We start from the raw sequence: 12470 nt of genomic DNA, 5'->3' as shown, positions 1-12470 counted from the left end.
AACAGCAGAATGCCAGGGAGCAAGCACAAGTGAGTCTGTAGGCTGCAATGCAGGGTGTGATAGACAGGGAGGGGACGGGACACACCACTAATGAGGAGAGAAGGGAAAACCGATTTTAATAATGGAAACCCTCCTTGCCATTGATATCAGAGGCAGTGGGAACCTGTTAGACAGATTCGAGTACAAAATTACAATGATCAAATTTGCAATTCAGAAAGGCGATTGCAACAGTGGAGTGAAAGGGAGATGGGAAGAGGTGAAAACACAGACAGGAAGACTAATCAGGCTGAAGCAACAGTCCAAGTTAAAAATGCTAAGTAGCTGGCTGAACTAAGGAAGCAGAAGCGAGCCTGAGGAGCAGGGAATGAATAGGAGATATGTTATCGAAGCACAATTCTCGTTAGTCACCGACATGATGAAAGAGACAAAAGTAATGCATGAATAATGACTTAAGGTTTCAGTCTGTGTCCATTAAATATGAAAAGTTCCAATTAAACATATTTGGCTGATTTAAACTATTTTCCATGCACTTATTTTGTAATTTCATGTATATGACATATAGCCAAAAAACATATTAGATTAATAGAGTATTTTGACCGAGTCCAAATCCCTAATTTGGGGAATATAGTTTCACGAAGTCAAGTTATTAAGGAACAAAAAGTACATTTCCATGAGCTGTATATTTAGTGTTGGTCTGAAAATAGCAAAAGGTAGCATTTGGTATTCCAGGTGAATCCTTTTGGCAGTATGTTTTTTAAAGGGTCTGATATTTTGATATCAATTGATATTCATCTATCCTTATTTGATTAAGCTTTTAAATTAATCCCGTGTGTTCATGTGTTTGGTAGGACTGTTTGATAATCTGTGAAGTGTCTTAACATCCTGAGAAGGAAGGAAATGCATAAATTCGGAAGGAATTTTTTATATGGATTGAATCTGAGAAATGTAACATTCCCTTCACATTTGTTGAGTAGACTGCATAGTTCTTCAGTTCGGTCACTCAGTTGTCTCTGACTCTTTGCAACCCCTGGACTGCAGCATGCCAGGCTTCCCTGTCCATCACCAACTCCTGGAGCTTGCTCAGACTCATGTCCATTGAGTCGGTAATGCCATCCAATTATCTCATCCTCTGTCACATAGTTCTTGCTTGATGCTAAATCCAATTTAAAATTTTCTCCTGAGTTAGTTGCAACGGCAAAGTACAAGTTCTATGGCCTATTTCACTTCCAAGAATCCCTGTCTTTATGCCAAATGTTCAACAAGTAGCAATAAACATTTAAAAAAGAAAAGTCAGCTGTTTTCTCCTGGGAACTATGGATGCTTGTACTTAGCTCTAGGTATTTACACAGGCTTTTGTATTTGAAGAAGTAGAGCTAGTGGGAGCCTGATGGGTTACTGTCCATTGAACACAACTGAGCACAGGCATGCACGCACACACACACACACACAGTGGGATTTTAAGAATCTCAAAGGATAGTTTCTATAATAAGAATAGTACTGTCTTCACCTGTCTCTAGAGGTCTTCTTATCTGTAAAATGCAAGTACTTTGGAAGGGAGAATACGTTAAACCTCATCAAAAATATAAACTTAGTGAGAAGAAGCTGTGTCTGAACCTGTGAGAGGAGTGTATGTTGGAGAGTTAATTGTGATTCTCAGGAAGGAGTGGTCACTGAGGAGAGAGACTAGAGGGGGTATAGAATCAGAGGTCAAGGGACTGGGGATTGAGAAGCACCTGGAATAATACAAAACTAGGGTATGGTACATCAGTGGAAACTTTCGTCAAATTTCAATTTTTTGCAACATCACTGATAATAGGAAGAATGCCAAAGAATGCTCAATCTATCGCACAATTGCACTCATCTCTCACGCTAGTAATGCTTAAAATTCTCCAAGCCAGGCTTCAGCAATATGTGAACCATGAACTTCCAAATGTTCAAGCTTGTTTTAGAAAAGGCAGAGGAACCAGAGATCAAATTGCCAACATCCGCTGGATCATCAAAAAAGCAAGAGAGTTCCAGAAAAACATCTATTTCCGCTTTATTGACTATGCCAAAGCCTTGACTGTGTGGATCACAATAAGCTGTGGAAAATTCTGAAAGAGATGGGAATACCAGACCACCTGACCTGCCTCTTGATAAACCTGTATGCAGGTCAGGAAGCAACAGTTAGAACTAGACATGGAACAACAGACTGGTTCCAAATAGGAAAAGAGTACTTCAAGGGTATATATTGTCATCGTGCTTATTTAACTTCTATCCAGAGTACATCATGAGAAATGCTGGGCTGAATGAAGCACAAGCTGGAATCAAGATTGCCAGGAGAAATATCAATAACCTCAGATATGCAGATGACACCACCCTTAAAGCAGAAAGTGAAGAAGAGCTAAAGAGCCTCTTGATGAAAGTGAAAGAGGAGAGTGAAAAAGTTGGCTTAAAGCTCAACATTCAGAAAACTAAGATCATGCCATCCAGTCCCATCACTTCATGGGAAATAGATGGGGAAACAGTGGAAACAGTGGCTGACTTTATTTTTCTGGGCTCCAAAATCACTGCAGATGGTGATTGCAGCCATGAAATTAAAGGTCACTTACGCCTTGGAAGGAAAGTTATGACCAACCTAGACAGCATATGAAAAAGCAGAGACATTACTTTGCCAACAAAGATCCGTCTAGTTAAGGCTATGGTTTTTCCAGTGGTCATGTATGGATGTGAGAGTTGGACTATAAAGAAAGCTGAGCACCGAAGAATTGATGCTTTTGAACTGTGGTGTTGGAGAAGACTCTTGAGAGTCCCTTGGCCTGCAAGGAGATCCAGCCAGTCCATCCTAAAAATCAGTCCCGGATGTCTGTTGGAAGGACTGATGTTGAAGCTGAAGCTCCAATACTTTGGCCACCTGATGTGGAGAGCTGACTCATTTGAAAAAACCCTGATGCTGGGAAAGATTGAGGGTAGGAGGAGAAGGGGACAACAGAGGGTGAGATGGTTGGATGGCTTCATTGACTCTATGGACATGTGTTTGGGTGGACCCTGGGAGTTGGTGATGGACAGGGAGGCCTGGTGTGCTGTGGTTCATAGGGTCACAAAGAGTCAGACATGACTGAGTGACTGAACTGAACTGAACTTGTAGGGAAAATGTTTGAGGATAAAAGTTCCTAATTAATTCAAATGCAGTTCTGATTGTAACATGTCTTTTAGTTTAACTGAAATGATCAGTAATTTTCTGGGTAGGGATTACGGAATGAACACTGAATGTGGAAGCTCTGTTACCAGAGCTGTCATGCTTGCCTTCCCAAGCAAAAATTAATTAATCATATTTGTCTTCTTCATTGTCTTTGTCTGTGAAATATTGTCCATCTTCAAAAATATGAGCCCATTTCAGTACTTAAGATGTATTTGAAGATCGGTAGGTCTCTGGAACAAATTGCCAAATAAACCCAGGAACACAGGGTACGTTTTTGAAGGCAATAATAATTGATGGGGGGAGTGGAGATTTACAGACATGAAACCATTAACATTGATTATCTCCAATGGGTACAATTAGTTTATGGTAGGAAGGGAGGAGACTGGCATTTTGGATTGAGAAAAGTAACTTTCATCTAATATTTTAAATATCCTTATACTGTCTTTAGTTTTATAAGAACAATGTAGCTATTTTATAGTTCAATGCTAATAAACAATGGATTTAAAAAAGGATAAAATAAAATTAAGACATAAGAAGAACAAGACTACTGAAATTACCATAGTGTAATGGTATGATTTCTGTATGAAATAAGTAAACATTTCAATTTTCTTATATTTAGATGTATATTTGATGAAAACATATAATACAACAACCTATATGTGATTTATTTTCTCTCTACCAGCACTATGAGTATTTACATATTTATAGGTAGCAGATAATAAAGAACAGAGAGTAAAAAATTATTAACAAATGCAGATGTGGCCTGAAGAATTTAGAAGGATCAAAGAAAAGATCATCAGCATTCCTGTATCTTGAACTAAAGGGCAATAATCAAACTCTATTATTTAAAGATGAGGGAAACGGAAAAAAAATATAAAGAAAATTTTGTATTTTGCAGGAAAAGAAATGAGAGTATAAATAGACTTATAAAGAGAAATAAAAATTCAAAGCACTGAACAAATAGGAAGAAAATGAGCATTTATTGAACACTTCTATTCACTAGAAGCAGATTTCATTCCATCTTTCAATCCCCCTAGGCATTTGTCTTATTACCCTCATTTGAAAGATCAAGAAATTAAAGTTCAAAGATGTTATGCAGGGTAGTCAGGATCACACAGGTCAAGGAGCAAATCTCTGTTTTGCCTGTTTTTAAAGTCCATTACTTTTTATCTGGACAGTATGTTGAGGAACTGACAATACAAACTGATGAAAGCCTGGACAGTGTTCAGAGGGGCAGGAGGGAGGGGGAGAGCATAAATGAGAACAGAAGGAACAGAGAGAGAGAGAAAGAGACAGAGACAGAGAGAGCGTGTGCGTGTGTGCACGCCTGCGTGTGAGTGTCCTGGGATGCTATGCAGCCATCAGTAAACCTTTGCTCTACTTGGTGAAAGACAAAATTTTAAAAATGACTTGAAATTGCTACCTAAAGCTACCCAAGTGGCTGTGGTTTTATGAGTGACTCATATACAAAGTAAAAGTACATTCCGATTCTGATTTGTTCCAGATTTTTTATCATGGTATTATGTATTAAAAGTAAAGACTATTTTTTTCTGATTAGAAATCAAAACCTACATATAGAGATAAACATTTGAATGAACAGAAAAAAATATGAAATCAAATATTATCCCACTCCTGAAATATAACCACTATTAACATTTTATTGTCATTCTTCAAAATGCAGATGTATTCCCATCGAAATCAAGTGAAATTATATATCCTTCTTATGTAACTGTATGTCATGTACTTAAATACTATTAAAATTTAATATTCAACCAACCTACCAAGAATAGGAAAATGAATCAATTTAAAATCATACTAGCTTATCGCTAGTGTTACCTAGAAATAAATATATTAACCACTAAAGCCTGCTTTTCCTTAAACAATTTCTTTCCCTATCTGCTTGAACAGTTAACATAAGAATTAAAGATATAAAAATCTGTTGTATAAAACCCATGTTGTGAATGGCTCCTCCTTCACTGTGGTGATTTTGTGCAACATACAACCTATACTGCCTTTCATAGATTATCACACAGCCCTCTTCATCCTAGCTCTGTAGTTTTTCAATGTTTATTGTTCATTTCAATCCATGAGTCAAAAGCATAAATTAAAATACTGTATGGCTTACTTGGAGATACAGTAAAAAAATATTCTCCTTCTGCAAATAAACTGAACCTGAAGAAAGCAAACTCCAGTAGAAAATACTAACTATTGTCCTTGCATTGAAATTTACCCATTTCTTCAAGTGACTATTCACTTTTCACTTAAGAACTTCCCTGATTATTTTAAAGTTAAATAGAAAATGGTTCCAGTCCCTTCCCAACTAATCATATAACACCAGTGTCAATCTAGTTTGGACCCAGATACATATTACCTGTTTATGGTATCAACATCATTATGTGTGTATTGGTCAGCTCTCTACATGAATTATCATGTAAATAAATATGTAAGCACTAATACTTATTAAATGCACAATCTGGGACAAGTTATTTAAGCTCTCTGAATTGTAGTTTCCTTATTTACATAATGGAGAGAATATTGATCGTGTGGTGGTGTTGGAAGAATTAAAGGAAATAAATTGTTCTAAATGAGCCAGTCAATGCCTCCTGTCTTCAGAGAAAATAGGACCCCAACCACAGACCTTGCTAAAGGGGCAGACCTAAGCATAATGTCCTCTCAGCCACAGACATTTGGTTCACAAGTTAATTGGTATATGTGATGTTGAACCAATCACATGCACTCTCTGAGAAATTAGCACATTAAAACACTGGATGATCTAAGTTAAATAAACTACAGAAACTGACCAACAGGATCATGAAGTTAGAGTCAATGAAGATAAGAAAAGCATATCAATGCACCAGCACACCAGACACTGAAACAGCGGCCATTGTTAGGCAATATAGTCTTTTGCTGATAAAAACAGTCTCTTCCCCATGAAAACAAATGCAAATAGAATCATTGTTTAAAAAAAAAAAAAAGATGAGAATGGAAGAAAGGAAGAGAGAGAGAGAAAGGAGAAACAGGGAGAGAAAGACAGAAAGATGAAGAGAAAGGAAGGAAGGAAAAAATACTTAGTCTCAGAGAAATGCAAATGGAGAAACTGTTTTCCATTTCACGTGAGGTCTTGGAGGTAACGAGGCTACACTTTCAAACAGAATTTTCTATATCTTTCCAATAAATTCTCAGAGTTTGAATTTGTTGGACTGGTTTTCTAAACCTAACAATTCCTTATCTGAATGAAAAGAGCATAGCATCTTAAATAAAGAGCATAGCACCATTTCCAGCACACACTAGATACTTGATGAGTGGAAGCTATCACTAAATCAAGTTATAAACCCAAGACTTCGCTGCTGGAGCAGTGGATAGGAATCCACTGCCAATGCAGACGACACTGGTTCGATCCCCAGTTTGGGAAGATTCCACACGCACCTGTGTGTCAAAGCTACTGAAGTCCATGTGCCTAGAGCCTGTGCTCCGCAAGAGAAGCCACTGCAATGAGAAGCCAGGGCACTACAAAGAAGATTAGCCCTCGCTTGTTGCAACTAGATAAAGCCTGTGCAAAGCAACAAAGACCCAGCACAACCAAAAATAAAAATAAATAAATAAACTATAAATTCAAAGACCAAGGAAGACAATACAACTGTCATGGATTTTAATTTTTTTAAAAAATCATGTAAACCACACAAATGAAATACTTCCTGTTAAGCCAAACTGTCTTTGCCAGAAATGATACTTGGCCTTATTTTGGCTTCTTATAAATCCAATCCAAATATAAAGGAAACACAGACCTCTCCTCTACTCACCCACTTTACACCTACTGAAAAATTGTAAACACTTACAACATTCAGTGCCATAATGATTACAAAATTGATACAGACTGCAGCAGCGGAAGTTGCAAACTGCCAGTGTTGTTTGATGAAATTCCACTTGAATGATGCAAACTGTTCCATGACAACCAGGCGATACACCACAACAGCGAACACTGCAGTGATCACCAGGGAAATCTACAAAATGGGAGACCGGAAGAGACATCCACGTTTTGCATTATTAAAAAAATAAAAGCAGCAACATAGATCCAAAACATTGACCCCAAAAGCTAAAGAAATTTACTTTTCCAAGAAAGCATACATAAATTTAACATTTCCTTTAAAGAACTGAGTTACATTAGAGTCAAAATAAACAGTGTAAGCCTCAGTTGTTTTAGCATGATATGTTGTTCAAATCTCAACTGTCACATGAATGCTTGGTTTTAAAACAGAGGATCTAATTTTAGGATGACTTACATAATTTCCATTTTTTCTTAGATGATCTTTGTTTCTCCCAGACAGTATTTTATTTAAAAACATATGCAAACTCCCTCTGCAATTACTGCATGACCTGCTGTGATTTTTATTTTGCTTAATAGTATGTATGTACCACCAACATACTGAACAGGATACAGTTGCTTACCCCCTCAGGGTCACAATATGAGTTGGTATTTTAGAACTTCTTTCTAACCCTGGAATCCCACAATATTCTGAGACTGATGGTTCTACTTTACCATGAAGAATATTCCTGAGATAGAAACAAGAAGACGAGTGACTTTGTCTGAGGAAGGCTGATGTGGTTCAGGTTTTCCACTGATAGGATTCACTCGCTCCATCTTGTAATACTTTGCTTCGAACTGGGGACGAAGGGTTTCCTATGAGAAAAACTAAAGTTAATTAAATATCTAAGGCATAAAGTAAAAAAAAAAAAAAAATCATCCAATATTGACTAAATTCTTGGAATTTGGCCTACTTCTATGTTGAGTCTTGGCAAAGAAGCAACTTGCAAAAAATTAGATGCAAGATAATTTCCAGGTTAAACCCTAAGCTATATTTTAATTGGCATGATTTCCCACTAATGGAATTTAAGGAGACATTAAAGAAGCGCTCTTAAAAAGTACATATTTTATCACTGGTGTCTATTATATTCATAAAATAACAATGTTGTTAGTAAAACAAAAAAAAATCAAGGGAAGACTGAGCTGGGTTTAGCTGCTTCTGCTTAGACATTAAGGCAGTGAGTGTTTTCCGACATCATATGTTATTCCAGTTTTTATCTCCTGGTCTCTTAACATCTTACCTCCTCTTCTTCCCATTCAATAAGGTCCCAAGTATAGGTTAGTGTACTTCTTCTCCTTTTCCAAAACTCCAGGAAGACTGTGGCTTATATAAATAAGAATAATAATATTACTATTATAATTCTTACCTGATGACATCACATTCTGTCATCATTGCCTTTCTTCTTTGAATTGATGCATTTATATCATATTATTAAATAATTAAAATTAACTACATTTAATTTGTATTAAATTCATACAGCTGCAATTTTTCTTCCCTTACCTTCTTCTATATAAATTATCAACATGCACTCTCAATGGAGAGTGATTCTTTTTATTGGAATAAATAAGCAGAGACTTTTGGTAGCATGACCCTGATCTTGTGAAACTGGATTGGAGATGAAGCTGGAGGATAAGAGGCCTTCAGTGGAAAAGGGAGCTTAGTTATCAGGGAAAAGCTGGGTTTCCTGTGCATCGTGGAGGTAGAAGAGCATTTCAAAATAGCTGAAGATGATGCCCAGTAATTCTGCTCCTTAGCAACTATGCATTTATTTTTTCACTCTTATCTCACTGACTATCATGTATACTTTTCTCAACATTACAAAAATTTCACAGATGCACGTGCTGCATCCAGTCCTTGTACCTTCATGTCTCACGTCCATTTCCAGCGGCTTTCCTCTGTGATCCAATTTCAATGGCACAGAGTAACGGAATCACAGGGTCAAGCATGTGAGAATAGTAAGGTCCTATGTGTTTTCACTTCAGTCACTCAGTCGTGTCCGACTCTTTGCGACTCCATGAACCACAGTACGCAAGGCCTCCCTGTCCATCACCAACTCCCAGAGTCCACCCAGACCCATGTCCATTGTGTCCGTGATGCCATCCAACCAGCTCATCCTCTGTTGTCCCCTTCTCCTCTTGCCTTCAGTCTTTTCCAGCATCAGGGTCTTTTCAAATGAGTCAGCTCTCCGCATCAGGTGGCCAAAGTATTGGAGTTTCAGCTTCAACATCAGTCCCTCCAATGAACACCCAGGACTGATCTCCTTTAGGATGGACTGGTTGGATCTCCTTGCAGTCCAAGGGACTCTCAAGAGTCTTCTCCAACACCACAGTTCAAAAGCACAGTTCTATGTGTAGTCTGAAGTTATTTATTTTAATTTACCAAAAAACAAGGTCCAGAGTGATCAATATATATCACTGACCTTGCAAAGCATCTAGAACTTTTTCCTGTACCTGTTTTTTTCCCACACTTGAAGGTTAAGTCTCTTGAGGGCCTTTTTCCCCTTAGCATTTTAGTGCTTTGCATACTGAAAATGTTTAATAAATGAACTGAATTACTGAACAACTCAGGGATTGCAACTCTAATTCCTGTGCAAGTGTTCTTTGCATTATTCCAGAGGTTTTCATGGAATGCTCCATGGAATTTCACTGACGACATTGGAAGAAAGAGAGTCCCTTGACAGAGAATCCCTTTCTTTATATAAATATATATTGAGCAGTCATGTTCAAATTTTATTTGGAAAAATAATTATTGTTGAAAAAGTTTTAAAAACTACTTCACTATACTTTGAAGAAGGGGAGTAGCTAATGAGAGGGGGATCAGGGGTAAGAGGTCAGTTCCAAACACAAATGAATTTAAGTATGTCTGAATATATTGAGCCCCCAAAAGAATTCCAAGTATTATTTTCACCAGAAGAGATAAGGATTTGAAGCCTTCTTAAAAGGAGACCCAGCTGAAATGAGATTGTGTCAGAGCAAATGCTTGGCCTCATCAATGGAGACAACACCCGAGAACAACTGGAGTCCTCCATTCCCCAGATATTTTTTCCGCAACATTTGCAAGCATAATGTGCTTTCCCCACACAGCACTGCAACATCACTATACATGAGGTAGAAACAGAAACCTCACTAAACAGGTTCTACAATCAACAGAAGGGCCATGAATATGAGACATTTTAAATTTCTCTGCTTAGGACAAGTTATTGATTTTCTGGTTAATGCTTTACAGAAATGCAATTAGTAGAGCTTTTTATGCATGAATATCTAGTAGGTTAATCAATGGAAAGAGCCTATGTGTGAAATAGTAGATTTGGAATATTTGGGCTGGATTATACTTGAGTCAGTCACCACTGATTAGTTGTAGAACTGGCTAGTCAAGACCTTCTTGTCTGGTTAAATTTTCTCTTTGTCCAAAGACACAGAATCTTTTTCTAACTTCACTTCCAATTTTCCTCTCCTTTTGTCTCTCTAAAAATACTAAGTAAGAAATAAAACAATACATATCTATGTTCTAAAAACATGAGAAGGCCAGTATTTGATATAAGCACTGAAAATCCTTACCAATTTCTAAAATCAGACATTCTTCCCCATAGGAAACTTCATTAAGAAATAAAAATCTACACATAAATAGCATTGTGCTATATTAAAATACGAGAACTCTCACCACGGTCTTGACCAGACCAGACTCTTAAATTTGATGGAATGTGTCTAAGTTAACTCTTCCTGTCACTCAATATGGTATTGACATTTGTACATTAAATAGGCATTCAGTAGCACCTGTTCACATTAAAATGGATACTAAATGAATTGCTAAAAAATTAGGTGTCTATACAAATAACTTGTTAACTTTTTTTTGCCATGCATTTTTAATAAATACAATTTAATCTTTTTAAAGTTCTGGATTTATTCTTCTCAGGACATTTCTTCTTACCATTCATATATTTGATATAACTTCTTTAATTAACTCTGTGGAATAGTCTCTGATTATAAATATAACACCAATGAAAGTAACAGAAACAGCCCCTGTCTTACTTCTGAAATCTAGGAATGCCTGCTATTTACAAGGCTTTCAGTAAATGTATGCTGAATGAATAAATTAAACTGTAAAGAATAGAAGTCACCTACAATTCCACATTCATAAACAGTCACTACTTCAATTTTGGCAATCCCATCCAAAGTATTTTACTAAAGAAGTGTATTTAGGGCTGATATGTTGTTGACACTCAGAGACACAACCATTTGTTTTTGTTAAGTTGCTAAGTCATGTTCACCTCTTTGCAACCCCATGGACAGCAGCATGTCAGGCTCCCCTGTCCTTCACTATCTTCCAGAGTTTGCTCAGATTTATGTTCATTGAGTTGGTGATGTTATCTAACCATCTCATCCTCTGCAGCCCCCTTTTCATTTTGCCTTCAATCTTTCCCATCATCAGGGTCTTTTCAACTGAGTTGGCTCTTTGCATTAGGTGGCCAAAGAATTGGAATTTCAGCTTCAGCATCAGTCCTTCCAATGAATATTTAGGATTGATTTCCTTTAGGATTGACTGGTTTGATCTTGCTGTTCAAGGGAATCTCAAGAGTCTTCTCCAGAGTCTTCTCCACAACTCAAAAGCATCCATTCTTTGTTTTTGTTTTTCTTTTCTCTTTTTCTGTCATAAATGAGCCTGGTTGTTCATTTGTGACAGGGAAAAAGAAAAAAAATTCATAATTGAACCCTCTAAAGGCATCATGTCCTTCACAGGTTGGCCCTTCCTCTCCAGGAAACCTTCACCAGGATGAGGTACATGTAGCATTAACCCCTGGAACAGCTCTGGCCTCCAGGAAAGTGCTCCAGAACTAAAGTCAATATCCATTCTGATTGTCCAGTAAGGAGTCCTAGTTCCAAGCATGGTTAAATACTTGCCTTTTCACCTTATAAACATCCCCCTGGAATTGAATCCTTAGAAATGTACTTGGCATCATAGGCGAATGCCAACAACTATCAAAGAAATTACTAACTTCATTTTTACAATAAATACAATTTATCTTCTTGATCAAGTTATAAAGACCCCCAACAGACCATCTAGGAATGACAATGTGGTGCTGGAGAAAGAGCATGGCTTGGGATACAGATGTTCTGGTTTTGAGAGCTTCCTATATTCTTTTCTAATTATGTGACCTTAGACTAGTGAAAAATGATAAGCCTTTGTTTTCACAATTTAAAAACAAGAATAGCAAAATCATCTTCTTAGAGGTGTTGTACAAATTAACCTTAAATTAAGGTATAATTTATAAGTGATCTAACATCTAACTATTATTCATTCATTTGAAGAATATAATAGATCATGTTGTTGTTGCTTAGTCGTTAAGTTATGTTCAACTCTTTACGACCCCGTGGACTGTAGCCCACCAGACTCCTCTAGCCATGGGATTCTCCAGGCAAGAATACTGT

General features: G+C 37.1%; 1 protein-coding gene across 8 annotated transcripts in view; it reads right to left on the bottom strand.

Annotated features, from left to right (window-relative positions):
• The window catches only part of ANO3 (anoctamin 3), a 496934-nt gene that overhangs the window by 46698 nt on the left and 437766 nt on the right, over positions 1 to 12470 (bottom strand). For all 8 annotated transcript variants that reach the window (XM_086340919.1, XM_086340918.1, XM_086340920.1 and 5 more), the window contains 3 exons: positions 8285 to 8367; positions 7719 to 7859; positions 7018 to 7182 (listed from right to left, as the gene is read on the bottom strand). In XM_086340919.1, the coding sequence (XP_086197045.1) occupies positions 7018 to 7182; positions 7719 to 7859; positions 8285 to 8367 (389 nt within the window). The remainder of the gene's footprint in view (positions 1 to 7017; positions 7183 to 7718; positions 7860 to 8284; positions 8368 to 12470) is intronic.

The sequence above is a fragment of the Bos grunniens genome, chromosome 15, assembly GCF_055505025.1.
Source record: "Bos grunniens cultivar Pamir isolate PY7600 chromosome 15, Bosgru_T2T1.0, whole genome shotgun sequence".
NCBI classification, from domain to species: Eukaryota; Metazoa; Chordata; class Mammalia; order Artiodactyla; family Bovidae; genus Bos; species Bos grunniens.
This window is presented reverse-complemented; position numbering and strand designations above follow the sequence as displayed.